Source organism: Helianthus annuus, chromosome 8, assembly GCF_002127325.2.
Source record: "Helianthus annuus cultivar XRQ/B chromosome 8, HanXRQr2.0-SUNRISE, whole genome shotgun sequence".
In the NCBI taxonomy this organism is placed as follows: domain Eukaryota; kingdom Viridiplantae; phylum Streptophyta; class Magnoliopsida; order Asterales; family Asteraceae; genus Helianthus; species Helianthus annuus.
The window spans coordinates 87,102,402-87,127,029 of NC_035440.2; the positions used below are offsets into that span (position 1 = coordinate 87,102,402).

General features: G+C 33.8%; 1 protein-coding gene and 1 long non-coding RNA gene across 2 annotated transcripts; both read right to left on the bottom strand.

Moving 5' to 3' along the window:
• Positions 1–722: 722 nt before the first annotated feature.
• On the bottom strand, positions 723–15,598 carry LOC118481006 (protein LYK5-like). The gene is made up of 5 exons (XM_035976071.1): positions 15,593–15,598; positions 15,406–15,436; positions 15,247–15,320; positions 12,386–12,558; positions 723–1,448 (listed from the first exon to the last, which is right to left on the bottom strand). The coding sequence occupies exons 1-5, from the start codon at positions 15,596–15,598 to the stop codon at positions 965–967; spliced, it is 768 nt and encodes a 255-aa protein (XP_035831964.1). The 3' UTR covers positions 723–964.
• Positions 15,599–17,312: 1,714 nt separating this feature from the next.
• On the bottom strand, positions 17,313–19,584 carry LOC118481304. The gene is made up of 4 exons (XR_004865343.1): positions 19,392–19,584; positions 19,247–19,311; positions 19,048–19,136; positions 17,313–17,438 (listed from the first exon to the last, which is right to left on the bottom strand). It is a non-coding gene; the product is annotated as an uncharacterized LOC118481304 (long non-coding RNA).
• Positions 19,585–24,628: the final 5,044 nt, after the last annotated feature.

Consider the following 24,628-nt stretch of genomic DNA (forward strand, 5'->3'; position numbering starts at 1 on the left):
AGACCAAACAAAGTCGCGGTCCAAGCAAAGATAAAGATGCCAAAAAAGATTTACTTTAGCTTCTAGCTCGCGTAGTGTAGGTTGCTTGCAATCCTGACAGCGGGTGTGACGATCTTGACATCATGAAAACGACGTTGTAAGATTTACAATCAAATATCCGAGTGTTTTTCAACATGTTGAGGCGTGGGAGGTGGTTAGAAAACATGACAAATGGGCCAAAGTACCATTGTTGGGTGAAGAAAGTAGTAGTTCGGACTAGAAAAGAAAGTAATCGGATTCGGGTAACTGCCACACGGGTACACCTGGAATTGAATTCAATAATTCTATACCCGATATAAACGAAGACTCCTCTCCAAGAAGACCACAAAGGAAAGATAAGAACGTCGCCACAATGTCCGAAAGCTCAATTGGGTTGCCTGGGAACTTGGAACAGTACACAATGATGAAAGAAGCAAAAGCGTTGGAGTTGGTGGAAATAAGAAAGAAACGAGAGGAAGACACTATAGCATCAGTTACGAAACAACGTGAGACGGTGAGACAATTTATGTATGATCGGGATATTAAGTCGTATATTAAGCCACATCACAATGTTCCACCAAAGATGTTACCATTTACTCTAACTCAAAAACGCGAGATCGCAAAAAAATATAAGAGTAAATTACATGTTTTGTCCTTTATGTTTTCACCAAATTGCAGGCGGTGTCCTTTACCTTTAAAATTGATAGATTTTGTACTTTATGTTTCAAAATCTTACACGTTATGTCCTTTAAAACTAACCCAGTTTATTTTTTCAGTTAAATAAGAACATGTGCAGGTCACATAAGGGTAGATATGTCATTTGTTAATCCATTTATCTTTTCCCCCAATATAAACTATCCTAAACCTAGTTCTTCACATTTCCCCCAAATTGAAAACAGGTCTGCCATAACCTAGTGCCACCACCACCCACCCCACCACCAGTTCATCACCACCAAACATACCACATACCCCAAATTCTTTCCCTAAACCTCATCACCACCAAACGCCTAGTACAACAGACCCCATTGTCTGTTTCTTCCACACTTCTAGCGAGCCCAGAATTTGTTATTTTCGCTCGCATATGCACGTCTAACAACACATTGCTGCTCTTTAAATTTTTGTGAATGTATGGTGGAGTGATAAAATTGTGTAGATAATTCAATGCATCAGCTATATCATGTGCAATTTGAACTCTTTGTTTCAATTCCAAAACTGAATCATATTTCGTGTTCTTGGTGGTCGAGTGCAGCCAGTCGCTAAGCAAACGATTGTCAGCGAACTCATAAACGAGATACGGGTTTCCCTGATGCAAACAGAATCGAGAGAGACTGATTATGTTGGAGTGATTGATTCGTTGAAGTATGTTAATCTCGCCGGAAACATCCCTTTTTATAGTCTTCACCGCTGCAGAATCCCCATTGAAAACTCCCCTATTTTCGTCAAGAGATATAAGTTAGGGTCTATTATAATAAACTCTACCATAATAAAAACATAAGATTAATTTTCTTTGGTGGTGATAGAACCGGTAGTGGTGGATGGTGGGGTGGGTGGTGGTGGTGGCACTAGGTTGTGGCAGTTCTTATTTCAATTTGGGGAAAGTGAAGAACTAATATGGTTTTGGTTTATATTGGGGGAAGAGATAAGTGGATTAACAAATGACATATCTACCCTCATTTGACCTGTATATGTTCTTATTTAACTGAAAAAATAAACTGGGTTAGTCCTAAAGGACATAACGTGTAAGATTTTGAAACATAAAGTACAAAACCTATCAATTTTAAAGATAAAGGACACCGCCTATAATTTGATGTAAATATAAAGGACAAAACTTGTAATTTACTCAAAATATAGTTGTAATGTAATATTATAGTACTTCATCAATGATATGAAGTAACGAGCATATGTTATCATAAGGCAAAAAACATCAAATGATAAATGTTTAGGGTCTAATTTGTTTAGTTTTTTAACCAGTAGAATTTCTGAATTGGTCAAACTTGGCCTCCAAGAAATAATATCATGACTTTGGACTTTATAAAAAGAATTTGGTTCGGGAATCCTACCAACCATGAAATGACATGACTGTGGTTTATCCTCGCCGACATTACAAAAAGAAATACGAGGGACTTTTAATTTTTAAGGTAAAACGAAGTAGAGCTCGTGTATGGTTGTTTACGGTCCTAAATTAATGACTGGTCGATAACTTAAAAGAATTTATCCTCGCCAACATTACAAAAAGAAATACGAAGGAGTTTTAATTTTTAAGGTAAAAGTGTAAAACGAAGTAAAGCTCGTGTCGGTTTGTTTACGATCCTAAATTAATGACTGGCCGAGCTTGACTTAGAATATAACTTAAAACAAGTCAAGCTCGGATTGACTTGTTTACGCCCCTAAATTCATGAGTCATGTTTATAAGAAAATAAAAATTGAAAGGATGTTATCTTTTAAACTAAACCAAAATAACGATAATTAATTATTATGAATGATTACAATATTAAAAGTATAATTGACAGAAAAGTATCTACACAAGTACATAATACATTTATTAAAATAAATATTACTATTTTCAGAAAGTAAAAATAGTCAATTTATATGACGTTTATAATATAAACTGACACAATTGGTATATTTTCATGTTTTAAGTTGGCTTTTGCCGTCTCTAGCCGTTTGCTAGTTTTATGAAATATTGCCGTTCCAAAAGGGGGGGGGGGGGGGTTGGCGTATAATAGTCCCAATTAGACGTCATTGGCCTTTGTCAGTCCCATCTTTTAATATTCCCCATGCCAGTCCCTCTTTCACTTATTTTTCCTCCATCGGTCCTCAGTTAAAAAACTTAACGGAGTTAAGTTATTTTCTGAATTACAAGCTGATGTTTTAGGGCTTTTGATCAGAACGAGTATACGAATCGAATGATGTAAAACTTACCTTGAAATTGTGCTCCAAACGATGAAAACGGTGCTTCAATTCGGGTGTTTAAACTACAATTAACAAAAATCAAGTCGTTTGAAGCACCGTTTCGAGGTAAGTTTTACATCAGTAGACTCGTATCCCTGTTCTGAGAAAAAACCGTAATACGTCAGTTTGTAATTCGAAAAAAAAAACTTAACGTAACTCCGTTAAATTTTTTTAACTGAGGACCGATGGAGAAAAAATTGGTGAAAGATAAGACTGGCATGAGAAATATTCAAAAATGAGACTGACAATGACAAATAACGTGTAATTTTATTAGAGGTGAATTCCAAAAAAAAATAAGACGTTTATAAAAAAGATTAACACGTGTCACGTATACACTTGTCGTGCATAACTCTTTCTAGATTGCCCAACACATTAAAACCCACCTTATTTTTTCACTTCAAACTCAAAACAATATTCATCCAATAAAATATCAATCAAGATTCTCAAAATGATTGCTAAATCAGGTGATAAGAACACTGGCATCGGCGCGACATCGGTGGAAACCGTCGGAATGTTTAAATCAGCTTCCAAACATGTGATCAAGAAAAAGGGACCAAAAAGGGGTCAGATTAAAACCATGATGTTTAAAATGATTGCTAAATCAGTCACAGATTTAGTAATTTCTTTCGCCGGAGGGAAGAAGAAGAAAGCTGCCGGAAATGGATGCTTCACTTCGCCGGCGACTGTAATTCCGGTGGAGATCGTCGGAGAGATGAAGTCGGACTCTACAAGTGAAATCAAGAAAATTTAAGCAAGGATTTTTTTTTATTGGTTTTTGAAGGCCGTGACGGTGGCGTTTGCGGCGACGGTGGTGGTTGTTGTATCTTTGCCGCCGAGCTCTTTTGTTGAATTGTGAAAACTGACAATGCTCTGTTTTCCGGTGGGTTTTTTTTTTTTTTTTCTTAGTACTACTAAAAAAGTTGTTTTTGTTTTTCTGTTTATGTAATTTTGTTAAAATTACTAAATTAGTGTTGAATTGTATATAAAATTATTGATGATATAGTTATAGAATTTAACTTTGAGTTAATTGTCAAAATCGTCCTTAAGGTTTGGACATATTTGTCAGTTTTATACAAAACAACTTATTTTTTTACACATCGCCTTTCACTTTTGAGATTTTTTGTCATTTTTATCGAAACGTCTATTTTGCTTTATTTTTTCTGTCAGACATTTGGATGAAAATTGTAAAAATCTCATGGACGTTTTTGGTAAAAAAAAAGTTAGACGATTGGTTGAAAATGACAAAAAATCCAAAAAATGTAAGGCAATACAGTACAAAAAAAGTTGTTTTAGATGAAGGTAGGGGTGTAAACGAGCCGAGCGGCTCGCGAGCTACTCGAGATCGGCTCGAGAAAAAGCTCGAAACGAGTCGAGCCTTATCGAGCCCGAGACCGAGCCGAGCTTAAGCCTAAAATAAAGCTCGTTTGTTTATCGAGCCCGAGCTCGAGCCTTGCATGTGAAGCTCGTTAAGCTTGTCGAGCCTTATCAAGCGTTAGTGTAAACGAGCTGAGCTTATTTAAACTTATTTACAAGCCGACCTGACGACCTCGAATTAAAAATAAGTTTATTTAGTAAACGAGCCCGAGCCCGAGCTTCACTTATCGAGCTTGCGAGCCTAAAAAGTCTATTATTTATATTAGTTTTATTTAATATACTAATTAATACATAATAAACGAGCCGATCCCGAGTCGAGCTCGAGCTTGAGAAAATACAGACGAGCCGAGCTCGAGCTTTGAAAATAAAGCTTGAATCGAGCCGAGCTCTCATAAGTTAATCGAACTCGAGCTCAAGCCTGGTCGAACTCAGGCTCGACTCGGTGCATTTGCACCCCTAGATGAAAGTGATAAATATGATCAAACTTTATGAACAATTTTGTCAATTTACTCTTTTAACTTTTAAATAAGGCTCTAACTATCTGCACACCATGTTTGCCTATCTGCACACTTAGGGCTTACCTACGCAACGTATTGGTCAATACGCAGCGTATAGGGTTAACCCTATACGCTGCGTATAGACCTAGGGTTAACCCTATACGCTGCGTGTAGACCTATACTCAGCGTAAATAAACCATGGATTTCAGAGCCTTATCAGCAATCATTGCACAGAAAACAAGGGTTTATATACGCTGCGTATGGACCTATACGCAGCGTATATAAAACTCAATTTTTGTATTTTTTTTATGTATTCCTTTATTTATTTATTGAAAAAGAAAATTATTTATAAAAAAACAATATTATTGGTAAATAATACAAATATAAATTATAAAAAATAAAAAAATACAACTATTATAAATTATAAAAATTAAAAATTATTTATAAAAAAAATATTATTGGTAAATAATACAAATATAAATTATAAAAATTAAAAATAATACAACTACTATTAATTATAAGAACTAAAAAAGAAAATTATTTATAAAAAATAATATTATTGGTAAATAATACAAATATAAAATATAAAAATTAAAAATAATACAACTACTATTAATTATAAAAATTAAAAAAGAAAATTATTTAAAAAACAATATTATTGGTAAATAATACAAATATAAATTATAAAAATTAAAAATAATACAACTATTATGAATTATAAAAATTAAAAAAGAAAATTATTTATAAAAAAACAATATTATTGGTAAATAATACAAATATATTATACGATACGATGCAACACGATACGCTACTACTCCGCCACTTGTAACACCTCGAATCTTTTCGCCCAATAATGTATTGACACGTGTCTTGGGTTTACACGTGGTGTTAAATACTAAATAAAGGACTAAAGTTGACAAACATTGAAAGTATGTAAATTCGAGGGTTAAAAATGTCAACGAGGGATAAATGTACTGTGCAGTAACCCTAGATGATGCTCGTACCTTCAAACGGATAAATCATGGATCGTACGGAACGAAATACGGAAGAAAGTGAGAGATTACAAACTACAGGGGTTAATTGTGTCAACATGTTTAAGTAATACTCTGAGTGACCCTTTAACATACCCGAGGCTTTGTAACAGTAAATTACGCTTACTAGAATATACGATATAAATTTCACGAAGTTCCGTTTTGAAACGAGAAAGTTATGATCAATTCCGTATGCGAGGGGTTAGAAGCGTCAACAATGAAAGATAAGGCTTTTCGGATAGTAATTAAACTAACCAGGGACTTAACAGCGCGGGTAAAAGTCACGGGGCCCTTATTCGTAAATAATCGAGGCCCAAACCGCAAAGTTACCCCTTCGAAACCGAAAGGTCAGGCTAATAATGGCAAAAGATTTGAAAATCTTGAATTTCAGGCCTCATGCGGCCCGCATTAGAGAAACAAGGAAGTTCAGGCGGGCCGCGAGCCATATGAAGATACGGTTTCTGACATAAGGATTCAGGCGGCCCGCGTGAGCCCAGCCTGAACCTTGATGCGGGCCGCGTCAAGTCCCCAGAAGCAGAAAACTCACACAGATTCAATGTTTGAGCTTGTAACCGACCTTGGATGCATTAATTGAAGCATGGGCGCCCCCTACATGTCCCCTAGCACTCAGGGACAGCTGCTGATCGTCCATGAGCAATTATAGGTTGAGTTGTAATGATCTTGTGCCCAAAATTTCACTATAAAAGGCAATGTGGTGCACCATTGTTCATCACACCTTCAAACAACTCATCTGCTCATTTCTAGAGCTCAAAAGCATTCTTCTAACATCTCTAGTCGTGCACCAAGCTTCTGTAAGTATGCCTAACCCTTTGTGGCTTAGTTTTTGCTTAGTTATAGCCTAAAAGTCAAACCGTCGTAATTAACGGTTGACTTGGCGATAAATCACAAATGGTCCAGTGGTTTATCGAATCAAAAGTAGTTATATGTTGGTAATCATGTGGGCATTAAACCCCAAAAAGGGCACCCTCTGATTCCCACTCTAACTAGTCCGAATGTCGAGTCAAACTTGCTTAGAAAAAGTCAACAGAATGCTATTTTGCGATTTTAAGCATAATCAGTAATGTAGATAGCGTGTAATTTGTTTTAACACTCATAAAACATGATAACAAGTATATTAACTAGTCTAAGCTTGTTTGATCCGACCATTTACTGTTTTGACCCGGTTCGGAGCCGAAAGTCGCAAAACATTGACTTTTGCTTTGACTTCAGTTCCAACCCGTTAAAGTATGTTTTAGATATGCCTTAGGACTCTCTTAGGACCAGGTTACATGATGGTATAACCCTCTGTGACCGGTTCGTTGTTTGTCCGAGTCTTTTACACCTTTCCGTTAAATGCTTAAAAGTTGACCGTAACGCCCTTTTTAATTTAAAACGAGAATTTCAGACACGTGAAAGAACCATAACCTTAGTTACTGATTTCTAAGCATGTCCCTAAAATTTCACGTCAATCCGAGGTCCAGAATAGGAGTTATGCTAAATAGCGCAATTACGGAAACTTTAGTAATTAAATGGCGCAATTAACATACGCCTATCTAAACCCAGATTTCGACACCAAACCTTTTACACACTGATGTAAAATAATATTTGGAGATTTTTAAAGATTTTTAATGATTTTTAACCTGCTCATAACCTGCGGTTATGGCATCGGTTCGGTAAATACCGAATATACCCTTTTCGAGCATAACTTGAGTTCTACAAGGTCTTTTGACCCGATTCCAGTTGCTACTGATTTTAAATAATAAATAGAGTATTTTGAACTTTATAAACTGTTCGGAAAACTCAGATTTCCTGTAGAACTCAGAAACCTTTTTTATAATCTTTAAAAAGACCGAAATACCCCTACGGGGCATAAAATGGATTTAAACTCGTTACGGGCATTATGGAAGGTATCCTACTAATACCACAACCTCTTTAAAGCATATTGACTTAGGAAACTTGTGTAGGACTCTTACGGTTACCCGTTACGCCTTTTGCGCGCACGGTTCGGCTTATGTAACTAGTTTACATAAATTAGCCGAAACGGGTCAAACCTTATTGTTTTGACCTCAAAATCCAGAGTGTGATTATATTACCCATATAAAACAAGTCTTCAAACTTGTCGGGTCTGAATCACATTTCATTCCCGGTTTTCGCCTTTCACGCGATTAAACCGTAAATATCCTTTGAAACTGACCGGTCTAAGCTAAGGCTAAATTAAAGACCCGTTAGGATTCTAATAGGTTGATTTAAACCTTCGTTCCAGAATAGGAGACCAGTAAAAGAAACTTGCATTGTTTATTAAGGATTTATACTTGCTCAGGTATTTATACTTGCGGTATTTAAAGAAACTTGGCCACGACCTCGACACACGGGTGTAGGCGTACACCCGTAATGTGTCTATATTATTAAAGGTATAACCGTTGGTTTTCCCGCCATGGCTTTATGCTTAGTGGCGTGTCTATTAACCTTTAACCCGGCACGACCCGGGCGACCGAACGCATAGTAACATGTAATTCTTTTACAAGATTTAATTATAAATTATCCCAAGTTATAAAGAGTTTGTGCCTTGTGCATTCAAATCAATTTTATTAAACATTTTACAAAAGTGTCGGTTGAATGTATTTACCAGTGTAAACTGACGTATTTTCCCTAAAAAGATTAAATGCAGGTTCTAAGCGTAATTGGCTGGATATTTCTCCTTAGCCTACGTCTGTTGAACAATACCTATATCTTAATTTGATCCCCTGTGGATTTTATTTCAACAATTGTGATACTTTGATATTACATTCAAAGGTTGAAATATATTTATCTTTATGCTTCCGCTGTGCTTTTATATATTGTGTGGTTTGACTATATTGTTGCCAACTACGTCACGGTAATCCCCCACCGGGCCCACCGGTGAAACACGTGGAAATCGGGGTGTGACACCACTGGTGTGGTTTAGGTTCCGTGTAGGCCTATAGGTGTATACAAGACCTACATAGAACCTATGCAAGACCTACATGGAACCTATACGCTACTACACTTTACAATACGATGCAACATGATACGCTACTATACGATACGATATAACACTCGTATAGGTCTATAGGTGTATATATGTCCCGTATAGGCCTATAGGTATGGTTTAGGTCCCGTGTAGGCCTATAGGCATATACAAGACCTACATGGAACCTATACGAGACTTATACTATACACTATACGATACGATGCAACACGATATTGACTTCGTATAAGCCTATAAGTGTGATATTGTATCGTATAGCGTCGTATAGGTCACGTATTGACCTCGTATAAGCCTATAAGTGTGATATCGTGTCGTATAGGTGTAGTATAGGTCACGTATTGACCTCGTATAAGCCTACAAGTATGATATCGTATCGTATAACGTAGTATAGGTCACGTATTGACCTCGTATAAGCCTATAAGTGTTATATCGTATCGTATAGCGTCGTATAGGTCACGTATTGACCTCGTACAAGCCTATAAGTGTGATATCGTATCGTATAGCGGCGTATAGGTAAAGTATTGACCTCGTATAAGCCTATAAGTGTGATATCATTTCATATAACGTAGTATAGGTCACGTATTGACCTCGTATAAGCCTATAAGTGTGATATTGTATCGTATAGGTGTGTTTTAGCTCACGTATTAACCTCGTATAAGCCTATAAGTGTGATATCGTATCGTATAGGTGTGGTTTAGGTCCCGTCTAATCCTATATGCATATACAAGACCTATAGGAAACGTATACGAGACTTATACTACACTATACGATACGATACTATACTATACAATAACACCCGTATAGGCCTCTATACGAGACTTATATACTATACACTATACGATACGATTTGATGCAATACGATACGATAGGATACGATACGATGCAATACGATAAGATAATTTAATTTAAACGATAACAATATAATATATTTGTATTATTTACGAATAATATTGTTTTTTTTATAAATAATTCTCTTTTTTTATAAATAAACAATGGAATACGATAATTTAATTTAAACGATAACAAAACAATATATTTGTATTATTTACCAATAATATTGTTTTTTTTATAAATAATTTTCTTTTTTAATTTTTATAATTCATAATATTTATATTATTTTTTATTTCTATAATTTATATTTGTATTATTTACCAATAATATTGTTTTTTTATAAATAATTTTCTTTTTTTAATTTTTATAATTCATCATATTTATATTATTTTTTATTTTTATAATTTATATTTGTATTATTTACCAATAATATTGTTTTTTTATAAATAATTTTCTTTTTTTTATAAATAAACAAAGGAATACACAATAAAAAAAATACAAAAATGGAGCTTTATATACGCTCCTTAGAGGTCCCTACGCAGCGTATGAGACAAAAATGACACAACTACCCTTGTATTTGGCTTCGTATAGCCTCAACACAAGGGTATAAAAGACATTTTCAGACCTTTATATACGCTACTTAGAGGTCAATACGCAGCGTATTTAAACTTTGTGAAAAAATGATCCCTCAAACCTACCAAAATGACCAAAAAAAATCTAATGGTTTATATACGCTGCGTATAATGACCCTTGTTTTCTGTGCAATGATTAGTTATCAGACACTGAGATCCATGGTTTATCTACGCAGCGTATTGGTCAATACGCAGCATAGAGGGTTAACCCTATACGCTGCGTATTGACCAATACGTTGCGTAGATAAACCCTAATTTTGATAGGGTTTGATGTGCCAATAGGCACACCCTTAAATAAATATCGAGATTCTAGAACATTAGCCGTCACTCCGTCACAATGTTTTGGATAGATGCATATGTGTACAAAACAGCATGGATAACACATTAGCTGGCAGCCAGGGTAACTGTTTTTTTCACTTTTGTAATAGCCAAGGACTCAAAGGTATCTGCAATAAAAACCAAACAATCCTTTAAATGTTTCTAGTGATCTAACGCAATAATGCCACACATTATAGGCTCGTAGGGGCGGATTTAGCCCATATTTGTGTATTATTACGAACCTAGTCCGTTTAGAAAAAAATAGTGAGAACCAGTGGTGAAGCTTGAGATTTCCAACTGGGGGTCGAAAACGTACACACCAAAAAATTTCTATAAAACGGGGGGGGGGGGGGGGTCGAAAACGTATATACCAAAAAAATTCTATACGAAAACTACATACTCTCCACTGCTGAGCGAAAAATTCGAGGGGTCGGCCGCCCCCTCCCTCCACCACTATCCTACGCCCTTGGTGAGAACTTTATAGAATTTAGAAAAAAAAAACTAAGAATTAAGAAGAATTCACAAAAAAAAACCATCAGAATAAAATTCTGGATCCGTCATTGTAAGCTAGTATAGTTAAAGATTTACTCCTGGTAAACCCATTACATGAAACCTATGTTAAACTCATCTAAAATTTGACTTCACATATCAAATACTCAATTACTTCTTTCAATTCTATAACTTTAGTAGTTTCAAATTTTCCAAAATCTCATTATTATTTATTATATTTTTTTAAGATTTTATGATACATTAGTGTATTCACTTTTAGTGGAGTTTTCTTTGGGGGGTTTTGTTGGGTTTGAGTTATTTTGTTATCTCAGAAGCGTTTTTACACTTTTCATATAATCACTAGCCTTTTCATTTATTTTTTGTAACGTGTTTTTTTCTTTGAATGACTATTTAGCTTTTAATGCCGTATACTATCATATATATATATTTTATTTTGTAATTTCAGTTGAAAACAAGATAAATAATAAATTAAACCCAACCAACCTCACACCCAAGTGGAGACGTTGGTTCGATTCTCACTTGAGCCATTTTTAAGGGACATCTGGGTGAATGGACAAATTGGGGCTTTAATCCCGGGTTCGAACCTGACGGGAGGCGAGGGTTTACGGATTCCATTCGGTTCCCGTGCATCGGGGGCACGGTCTCATGGCGGTCAAGGAGTCGACCTTGGACATAGCCCCAAACAGGGTGGGTTTACACGTGAAATTCTTTCCCGTTAAAAAAACAATCCAACATCCGTATACACATTATTACCATGTTTTGCACACCGAGAAGGCGGAACAAAATTATTAAATAGGATCAACAACTAACAACATTATAAATATTTGATAAATTTAACTTGTTAACTCTTGTATTAAGGTTATTTTGATTTTATGATGATAAACAAGTGATCAAATTACATGAAAAAGTTATGTGACTTATGGGTTCAATACGAAATTGATGGATTCAGAAAATTTAAAATAAAAATACTATGGTAAATAGTATAGATATCACATGGAAATAAGTAGTTCAGTTAATATTAAACTTTCTATCGATCCGACAAGCCTATGGATGAAAATATAGATCTCACTTGATTCATTTGGAGGAAGAGCCTTATAAAAATAGTATCAATTCTTATGAAGATAAACATCATTAATCGAGTCCGTAAAAATATGACTACTAGACGGTAAGCAATTAGGTAAACTAAATGATGCAAATAGTAAAAATTAAACGAACCTTAGACCAACTCTAATCATCAAGCCCTTAGACACCTTTGGACTGATGTGAAAGAGAGAGATGGGTGGGGAGGATGTGGTGAGGAGAACGGTGTTTAATGAATTCTTCTCCACACCAAGGCTCAGTAGAAGCCGAGCATGTCGGCGTGGAGCCAGGTAGAGACAACCCTTCACCTAAAGTTAGAGATGGTACAAAACTACAAATAATAACATGGTTTTAAAGTATTGTTTGAATTTCCAAAATTTAGTTAATAATGATTGACGTAGTCAAGCGTGGCTTCCAAGTAACATAGGAATTAAAAGTACAATCTTGGTGACCAAGCGTCACTTATAGATATGTTGACAAATGACCATAAAATTAATTAATGGGAAAATCTCTAAAATAGCCATTAACCGGTTAAAATATCACAAATAGTCAAATATAGCGGCTTAATGAGCCGTTTCAATCTCGTGTAAGGGTTTGAAAATTTCTTTCAAGTCAACCAATCCATGATTACCACGTGTCTGATAGTCGTCATTCAGTTAAAGGTTGTTAGCCGGTTGAAAGATCTTAGCTGAGTACTTTCAACACGGCTTAAGCCGTTTCAAATTAATCTTTCCTTAGCTTGGCTCAAGATATTTCAGTGTAGCGGCTTGGCTTGGCTTAAGATCTTTCTTTGGCTTAAGGAGCTTAGATTTAAAATATTACCTTTTTAAGATATAACTTTTTTTATAATTTGATATATAAAAATACATTTATTCAATCCGTGTAATACCCCTTATTTTTTAAAGATATAACTTTTTATTATTACGATACAAAATTACATTTATTCAACCCGTGTAATACACTGGGTTATTAAGATATAATTTTTTTTTATTATTTGGTATATAACATTAGATTTATTCAACTCGTACAATACACGAGTTTTCCAAAGATATTACTTTTTGTATTATTTAGTATACAAAATTACATTTATTTAACCCGTGTAACACACAGAGTTTTTAAAGGTATAACTTTTTTTTAATTATTTGGTATATACAATTACATTTATTCAACTCGTACAATACATGAGATTCTTAAATATATAACTTTTTTATTACTTAATATATAAAATTACATTTATTCAACTCGTGTAATAAACGAGGTTTTTTATACCCGTCAGACAGTTATATTGTTATATCAAATTATACCGTGTTAAACAAATATAATTGTTTCTTATATCAAATTATATTGTTTTAAACTTTAAAACCTCGTTTATTACACGAGTTGAATAAATGTAATTTTATATATTAAGTAATAAAAAAGTTATATATTTAAGCCAAGGAAAGATTAATCTGAAACGGCTTGAGCTGTGTTGAAAGTACTCGGCTAAGATCCTTCAACCGGCTCTAAGGAACAAGCCAATTGAAACGGCTCGGTTAAGAACCTTCAACCGAATGACGGTTGTCGAACACGTGGCAATCATGGGTTGCTTGACTTGAAAGGATTTTTCAAGCCCTTACACGATATTGAAACTGATGGTTGAAGATTTTCCCTTATAATTTATTTATGTTCATCTAGTTGTAATTTAATTTTGTTTTCAATAAAAAAAATCTAAAATGATTATTTCATATCAGCTTTAGTGAAGTGTTCATATTCGTTACAAATTGTCAATAAGTTAACAAAATCCATAACTTTTTATAAATATAAACTAGTCTAAGTTCCCGTGTGTTACACGGGTGGCTTCACAAAAAATATTATTCAACATTGTTGACATAAAATTTTTAATGAGAGAAACGTTACAGTACTAACATAATATAGAATTACACATAATTGAAATACATGAATACGGAATGTGAATTGAACGTAATAGAATTTGCTTGATTTTTTGTCCAGATTAATGCACTTTGGTCATTTTTTATACGTGCTACGCAATGTGACTTGGACATTATGTCTTCGGCTTGTCGGGTTTATTTTGTTTACGCGTTACACGGCCATGCCCGTTTGCCACAGATTGGTATATAAGCTGTCATAGTTAACAGCCAGCAAACTAATAGACTACATCATTGCACAAGTTTATATAAATAAACAATTATAAGTTTTTTTTCTTACATAGCAAAAATATGTATTATTTTTTTTCCTTATAATGGACATGAATTATTTTTTTATCTCAAGACACTACAATGTAAAAAGTCATGTCCATAAATAGAAAGCATATAGCAACAAATTGCAACCACTAACCTCATCTATATATCAGTTAAAAACAGCTTACAACCTGTAATAATTATAACCTAAGGAAAATATGTAACAAATTGCCTACAAAACATCTACATAGGAACCAAAGGAAGGCACCACGATGATACTCCAGTGGTCCGTCAGTCATCCAAATTTGCCGTTCAAAAAAAAAAAAAAAACAGAGGCTTCCTTAAAGACCATCCGTACAATACTTTCCTGGAATAACTAATGAAATAGTAAAAACATAATGAAATTGAAAATAATAAAAATGAAAAAACCTAAATGAATTACCATAGCTTACAAAATAAACATGACTACAACAGGTTAACTTACGGCGCCAACCCGCTAATTAAAAAACCCCTTCGAGTATTCCTTTTACTCTCGATTTGAACCCAATGAACACATTTTCACTCAACTGTCAGTGGTCCGTCAGTGATCCAAATTTACGGTTCAAAAAAAAAAAAGCAAAGGCTTCCTTAAAGACCATCCGTACAATACTTTCCTGGAATAACTAATGAAATAGTAAAAACATAATGAAACTGAAAATAATAAAAATGAAAAAACCTAAATGAATTACCATAGCTTACAAAATAGACATGACTACAACAGGTTAACAACTTACGACGCCAACCCGCTAATTAAAAAACCCCTTCGAGTATTCCTTTTACTCTTGATTTGAACCCAATGAACACATTTTCACCCAACCATTGATCTATTTCTTTTGTTCTACTTCCACCTTTCACTACAAAAAAAAAAAAAAAAAAAAACGCTCTTACACGATACGATTAACACCAAATGAAGAATTGGAAAATAATATTATCTTGAACAGCCAAGTTGAGCATCTTTCAAACCAAAATCCTACAACTACAATGTATACCATTTACACAAGTGCAGATTATATATAAATGTTTGAAAATTAATTTTAAACAGTAAATTAATGTCTATTAGTTATACAATTGATTAAATTGTATGTAAATACACCAGTTAAATTATATAACCAAAAAATGGATTTACCTCCATACAGTTAATAAATCTTTTAAACTTTGCATAACCATCAATCGTTACACAATAAGTTATACACATTAAAGTATCTCTACACATATGGAACTAAAATATTAACACAAATTTCCACAAATAACTTTGCACCAGCTTTGGTCCAGCTACGAGTCCATATGCCTTTGAAGCCCATATGCCTTCATTTAATTCCGGCCTGGAAAGCTGGCGTTTCTGCAAACCTGAAACACATAAGGCAAAATAAAAACGGATTATTAGTGAATTAGCATAGGTATGAAGAGATTTGCGTTTTTCGTTTCCTAGGGTGAGTAGTAGAAAAAGAGCCATTGTTCTTTTTGTTAGTGATATTTTCCTTCTTTTAAGAAAGAGAGTGAACATGTGACTCCAATGAGTACCTGTAAGGAGCTAGGAGCTGGTGATTCTTTTTACGATCCGTAGGACGTAGGACGGAAAGACTTTCATAATCTCTTAAATCAAAGTAAAAGCGGGGAATAACATCAGTTTCAGGTGTGGAAGTGTTCATTGAAGGCTGGCCTTTTCGCATAAAGGTGTTGTCGTTGACAATTTTCATGTACAAATCGGTCGGAGCTTACATAATTGCTATTTTAATGTCTGCAGTTTACCTGGTTAGGCAAGACATCTCCAGTATATTAGTTAACTTGATTGTTTTCAAATTCAAAAATTAAAGACTCCATTGAATCCTTCCACTACAAAACAACCAACAATAATCTTATTTCTTAACCGACAACAATAAAAAAAACTAAATCATAAACACTGTAAACTTTCTATACTACCTCTGCTAACAGAAGGGAGTCCAAAAAACAAAAGGGAATCCTATATTTGCCACACAATTCAACTGTACCTAATTAGACTTATTTCAGTCTACATAATCTGCTCCATTGGCAACCACATTCTCGAATAACTTATCCTGCTTCCTATAAGAGCACAAGATTCGAGCATCACCACTTCAGTTTTGGACTCATGTTGTTTTTGTTATAAAAAACATATACCTGCTTCCTAATGCTTTTATCAGCAATATTCTTGCTTTAAGATGCCTGTTGTTTAGTACCTTCAAATCAGTTCTTATTTCCTCTACATACTATTCCTATATGACCAAACAGGGACCATCAGTGTACTTTACTCTTAAATTTTTACATACAAAAACCATTTGAAATAGGTCAAAAGACCCGAATACATTTTAAATTGTTCCTTATAACCAAACACACTTTCAAATTGTCAAATAAGCTAAAGATGCCCTGTTCTTTATGACCAAAATATATCTCAAACAGGCCATACTCGCAAATTCTGTAAATTGAGAGAATGAAAAGCTTGAATTGAATTATTCCCAAAATGATACAAGCCCTAATTATATACAGACAAAAACTAACTAACTAACTGTTCTCTAACTTCCTAACTAACAATAAACAGAATAATTAAAGGGTAAAATAGTAATTTGACTTTATTAAGTCAACAAATTCATAATAAGAGAATGAGAATTCCAACATAAGTCACGACAGATAAATATGTACCACGATGGGACTTTCAAGCTGCATCAACGTCACCGCAGGCAAAATTTTTTCCTTGAATCTTTGCACACTGAGACAACACAATGACGCACGCACATACACATACTTTAATGATTCAATATGAAGAACAAATGTATTGAATAACACTAATGAAAGTCACTTGTACAGGATACACGACGGACCTTGATGAATAGATGCATCACCGATAGGAACAGCTTTGACAGATTCATGTAGTAGATTGGATAACGATGTAGACCGTGAGCGAAGAAGATGAAAAGATGAATTTACCCATAAACCCACCTTCTTAAGCTTGTTCATTGCTGGACATGGATTACAATAGAAATGAAACACATATTTTTAAAAAAAATTATAATTTAGACTAAACTAAATGCAATATAGTAATTCTAAAAATTATATAGGTTATATATTAAGACTAAATTAAATTGCATAGAGTACAAATCGATGATGCATTGCTTGGTTGGTAATATATATTATATAAATCAAAACAGGCGGGTCGGGTCAAGTAATGGGTCAAAGGGCAAAACATGTGAGTCGAGTAACAGGTCAAAGGTCAACACTCCATTTGAAACCTACTCATCAAAGACAATATGTACAAACTTTGCAATCCGGGATTTTGTTACAATCAAATCACTTTGTTCTATGCATTTATTGGTATGTGTATATATTCCTCCAAGCATGCATCTGTATCCACTGTCTTGTTTTCTAGGTTGGCTTTCTAACAAAATGTAATGAATTTTTTCACACCATGCTATTTTTAACAGGGAACAACTTATATGCACAGACATGAGGCTAAAGACTGATTAAGAGGTAAAGACTTATTAAGGTCTACTGAACCTAAAATTAACAAATTCAATTAGGTTGTGACACATTATTAGTGAGAAACCTAGTTATAAGCATCTGCTATTTTATTTTTATGTTTATATCAGCTCTTCATCAATACCATCTTCTTCCTGCAGTTGTGGAAAGCCAAAAAAAATGAAAAACTTTCACATACACACAGTACACAGTACATACACAACCGATTGTTCAGATTCTGTTTGAAATAGGAATAAATCGAAAGCATTACCTACTATGTGAAGAAAGGATGTTAAACAATCTTTTTTGACATCTCAAATAAAAATATAAATTAAAATGAGAATAAAGTCAAATAGTGCTACAACCTTGAAGTAAGCCTTAGAGTTGTAAACTGGAATAAAATGTTAAATCTTAAACCAAATTATCTGATGACCCACTGCAATTTACATTGCTACACTAAACTTTAGAAATCTATAGTCATCCACATTATTATCTTTTTACTAAATGTCATAAAGGATATAAATAATCAAATACGTATGATATAAAATATTTAAAAAGTTAATATGTATTAAAATCTTGCAGTCCGGTTCGGTTTTATCTTGTTTTAAAAATTTTGAAACCACAAACCAAACCGTTCATTACGGTTTGAGAACTTCGAAACCGATCAACAGAAAGATATTAAAAAACCGACCGTGAAACCAAACCGATGACCGGTTTAGACGGTTTCACGGGTTTAAACCAAACCGTGAACACCTCAACACCCCTAGTTCCAAGTAAACATATCCCTATACCTCTAAACAGAAACGTTAAAAAAGGTGAAGTTTAAAAAAAAAACATAAACATGACACCCGTATCTACACACATACTCAACAGCCAAACAACATCCACAAATACCAAATGCTTAAAAATACAACAACATTAGTCTAACTAAACTTGACACAACAAAAAACAATGTATGTTATGGAAAGCCTACAACCAAGTAAACTTTTTGAACATTTTTCTTATTCCCAAAATTCCGTCATTGATATAAATAAAAGAAGATATTAAGAAAACTACTTTTTCTCGATGAAATAAGGACTCGAAACTTTAAAAATTTACCTGTTTAACACTTACCATAATTAAAAAATGTTGAGCAACCTCCTCAAATAGTGCCTCCTCAAACATCGCTAGTTCACTCCAACAGACAACCACAATAAAAAAACCTGGAAAAAAAATAAAAAAAACCCAAGAAAAATATCAACACAAATCTTGGAAAATCAGGAACCAAACAAATACACCGCAGAAATAGATAGTAACCAAATTTCACACATACCACCAACAACTGAATCAGAGAACGAAGACAATAGCGAAGACGAAATCAAACCAAATCGCAAGAACCTACACAAAAACATCTTTAAAGACGAAATAGCTACAGCAAAAACAAAACAAAAATAGAAACAAATTCATATGCTACTGACCAAATGATACAATGAAACCTTTCCGTCGTTACCTCACCTACCCTCACTATCTTTCTTCACTTTCCTCATATCCCCAATAGCAGAACTTTGCAACAGCTGCAAAAACCGCCAATAATCCGTATAAATTCTTGTAGGGTGTTCTTCAGTGGGCTTCATACTGAACTGTTGTATCAGATGACCAATGAATTAACAATTGCAGCAGAGCCCTGCAACTGATGCAAAAACCTCCAACACCTGCTCTACACACAAAGTCACAAACGAATTTCTAAACATGATCAGTATTACCAGACCAAATTTTAAAGTTGGTTTAACAAACATCAATCACAAACAAAAAGGAAAAATACAGAAGTTTCAAAGAGAGAACTACTTGAGCGAGTTGATAAAGCATCTCAGGTTACGCAACAAAGACAACCGTTTCCGGCGATAATTCTGAACCACAAAGAGATAATATAAAAGAGATGAACAAATTGAAGTCAAGGAAATGGAAAGATTTTGAGCAAAAACTTATTACCATTCGATGTTTGGGAGTATTGTAGAATGAAAAATTGCTCCAATTTCAGTTGAATCTTGTTCTCCAACCCAGATTCACATGCCCACAAACCCTAAAATTGAGATTTGGTTGCGGCCTAAATGGTGATTGAACGACAAAATAAAAAACGATTCCACAAATCTATACATATATCAACAATTAAAATATTAAACAGTGATTAAAGCTAAGGAATCAAAGGATTATCATATTACATCATCAAACATCGAAGAAAACAACATACCTTGATGATAGTTCGTATATTTGAGATTTAGAGATTTCTGAAGTGGGTACAGGTAAAATCACCAGAGATGAAGCCGCAGATAGTATTAGGGTTAGTGAATGTGAGGTAGGTGAAAGAAAAGATTGATGCATACTCGATGAAGAGAAATCAATTTGCCTGGAGAATGATTTTCAAATTGAAGAAGAGCGTAACTGATTGAGAGAATTGATTAGGTTTCCAAATTGAAGAAGAGCGTAGGTAAGAAGAAGGAAAATGCCGCCCAAAATTCCCAATTCTCTGGCCAAATAGAATAGCCACATCATGGTCAAATGGTCAACCACTATTTTGCTTTAGTATAAGAGATAGATAAATCTTAAAACATGACTGTTCACGTTTCAGGGCCATTTTATAACACAAAATTGTACCATTAATTGTAGGTTTAAAAAAGGCCAAGCATTTACCTCCATTATATATTTGAAAGTTTAGTAAAATTGTAGGTTTAAAAAAGGCCAAGCATTTACCTTTTAATTATTAAAAAGTTTACAAAAAAGTGTAAAATCAGTTAAATTAACAATAAATATGCGTTGTAACTATAAACACATACATGTAATATAATTTTTTAGAGTCCTATACGTTGAAAAATAGTTTATTTATATAAACTTATACAAATTAAAAGATTTTGATTTTTTTTTTATTATTTCGGCCATTTCCAAAGTGTAAACCGTAATTCAAATGTGAAAAGTTGTTTTTCAAATCATAAACCAAACTGGTTTACTCCTAACCCCACCAAAACAGAAGATTTCGCTCACTTTTGACGTTGTCTCAACGCTTCCTAATTTTCGGAATTTGTCACTTCAACGGCCTTTGATGGTTATACGGGTATCCAAAATACAAACGAGATGGATGTTTGTTGTCACAACTATTCTTTTAATCCCAAGCCTGCTAAAGAAAAGGATAATTTATAACAAAGTTTTAATATTGTTGATTCCTAGGTGTAGTACTTCTTCCCCTCTACCGCCTATTGGTATTGAGGCTCCTTTAATCGAGGATACACGACAGAAGTAATTGTTCTATTTCCAAACTTTACTTTCAACATGCGCATTTTTTTTGTTTTCTATTTATCCCCATCACGAATCATGTGTATTTCTCGTAAGATAAGAGTAATAAAAAATCAAATTGCACCATCTCTGTAATAGATAAACGCCTTTTTTCTCATCAAGTTGTCGGAATTATTCGTATTAAGATATTGGCTACAGTTTACCTACTTTCCATTGTTTTTTTAGAATAAGAATAAGCAAAATTAATCCTTAAAGATTGAACTGTCAAATGTCTACTATTATTAAATTTTACCTTTTATTACATATGTCTCTACGTACGCATATGTATTGTTGGATCAGTTCTGTTTACTCATGAAGGAAAACAAGTGAACATACCTTTGATTGCATCAGTACAGGCCAGCAGAGAATCCAGATGTAGATGCAGCAATAGTGTTTGACATAGTTGTCAATATGGTCTGGTTCCTCCTTAGGGTGCAATCTAATGATGGTGACTAAGAAAACCGAAAAGGGTATCGGCCGTAGGAGAGGGAGGTCGAACATTATGATGTTATGGTTAATAGGGTGTCTGATTGTGTAACTGTCTAACCCCTTAACCTCCACATAAGTCTCCTTATATAAGCACCCAGGAGGAAACCTAATTAGTTAATAAGGGTAATATGGTCCATCAACAATTACCAACTAATTATTAATAGATTGTTATATATATTTTGATCTATATAATGTAAATGATTATAATGGCTACTAGATTAAATATTAAATCATAATATATTTAATCTTACATTCTCCCACTTAGCCAAATAATCATTTACTGTGAGTATTAGATAAGCCTGATCAGGAGTTAACACTCATTTTAGCCTTAAACAAGTACTATAGCAGAGAAATACAGCCGTTGAATCATTATGCGACTCAGGACCCCCATTAATCATACTATAGCCTTAATTTAAAACCTAATCGTTATGATCAAAATACGCGTAAGCCCTTTGTTTGATTTGTAACTATATTTGTCTATATGCCATTATGCTAGCTTGACATATTCTTAGAGACATACAAAATCAAACTGATGAGGAAAATTAACTAATACTTAGTCATTCATAGTACGATATGCAATTGCGCACGACTATTAATTAACCCGTCTATGAGCTCTCTTAATAAGACTTATGGGTAATAGCCCTTCAGTTATAGGATCCTTAAGCATATCATGAATGTATTCGATACAAAACTTAGTTTCCTCAATTCGTTCATAAACGAATAATTAATTGCGTATCGAAACTTAATGCAGCACCTCTTGAACTGTTACTGTTCAAGGAGTCATGGTAGCTGACTTTATCACACTAATTCTTCAAAACATTAATTATATGGAGTTAATAAACTTATGAGTCCACTGATAAATTTCCAACAACATTTAGTGACTATATTATGTCGTTATAACTTAGGTTGTTAATATCAGTGCATCATGACTCCTCCATGAAATAGGTTTTATCTGCTGACATAAAGATATACCCGAAATTACATTTTATAATCTTTGAATATCACAAAGTTAGAGTAATAAACCGGTTTTAATTCTCACTTCTTCTTTAAATTGTAGTCTCTCGTTTCTTTTAAAGATATTGTAATACTCCATTAGATGCTACAAATTAATCTAGACATATCTAGTGTGTTGCAATGTGAGTAATATCTAAACGAGTATAAACTTAAACTTACATAAGGCTTCGAATTAATGAAGCATAAGGAAACAATCTCATTTATCCTATTATCCTCTAAAGGAGAGCAGTATTTTGTTACATATGTAAGGACCCATTTAACGTTAAACTTATCAAACGAAACTATTGTCCCATTGGGTCTATCTCGGTACGTTATGATATCTATTACATAAGAGACATCTCTGAGATCTATTATATCAAAGTTTGTGTTAACAATGCTTTGACTTTTGTAACATATACTTGTCAAAAGAATATCATCTATATAGACAAGTTTATCTTAGTTGCTCCCACTCATTTTGAGGTAGGTTCATTAATCCACTTGATTCTTGATGAAAATAATTACTTTAGCTTTTCATCACATTATGATGTTTGCATTAACCCATACATGGATTTTATTGGCTTACAAATAAAGTGTTGTTTAACCTTCAGTTTGGAACTTTCAGGTTGTTTTATGAACATGTAACTGTGTCAGCCATTTGTTAGGGAAAATCGTTTTAATGTTCATCTAATGTAGCTTAAAACTATTATAAGCTACTAGAACAGTGATGATCCTCAAAGAAATCTTTTGTTAGATATGTAATAAAGATTCTTTAATAATTTATCTCTTCCTGAGTACAACCTTTGACAACCAATCATGCCTCTTTGTGTCTTAACGCTTATATTAGGATTTGATTTAGTTATAAACACTCTTAGGTAATTCAATCAAATCCCAAACGTTATATGAACACATAAAATCAGTTTTACTAGAAAACAGTTTTATTCCATTCAAATGATTGATTTACGCTAATGGCGTGATTTTAAGAGATAGGATCATTAAACATTTCCAAAAGCCATTTCAACTTTATTAGGGAGGGTATGTAATCATCAAAGTTAGTAGGCTTTTAAACCTAGATGACCTCCTGAGTTGATTATTGGGTTTGTTAGAAGTTTCAGTTTTATGGATTAGCTCTTGGTTAGGTTGCTATCATTTTCATTCTAAGTTTGTAAGTGTTGGTGCAGTATGGTGTACAAGAGGTGTAATCGGAGTTAAATTCGGAGTGAAATTTAATGACACTCTTCCCCCGCCTCTTGTATTCCTTGCAAGTCATGATAAGGACTTTGACTGCTCCTACTGACCTTAGAAATCTTTAGGAACTCAGCATACTTAGGGTCAATATTTAACGACCAACAAATTCTAATAGAGAAAAAAAAATTAATGACGTTAGTCGTTGTGATTTCTCTTGTTGAGGATTATGTTAGTTTAGGTAAGAAATCTAAGTGTGCCCACAATTAAGCAACAATGAACCTTTTGTAAGAGTAGCATTAGATTTTAAGGAGACAAGTATTGATGGAACAGTGTCATGATAGAGCAGTGTCTTGTACAAGAGGTGCAAATTTAGGTAATGTAAAATTTTCACTCCCCCACCTCTTGCAACTATTGCAAGTTATTATTAAGACACTTAATGCTCCCACTGATCTTTAATATCTCTAGAATGCTACAAGAGAAGTTTCAATGAGCTACGTGACGTGGGAACTTATCACATATACGTTAGACTTTATTTGATTCTTTAATGTCCAGATATCATAAGAAACTTTAGGGACATATTTAATAGAAATCTTATAAAGTATATATTTCTTCTAAGACCGTGTGCCATATGCGACAAAATTTAGATACAAGTTGATAGTCTGTTAAATGATAAATGAATTATGTCTGAATATTCCATTTAGAATAAGTTCCATGAATGTCAATG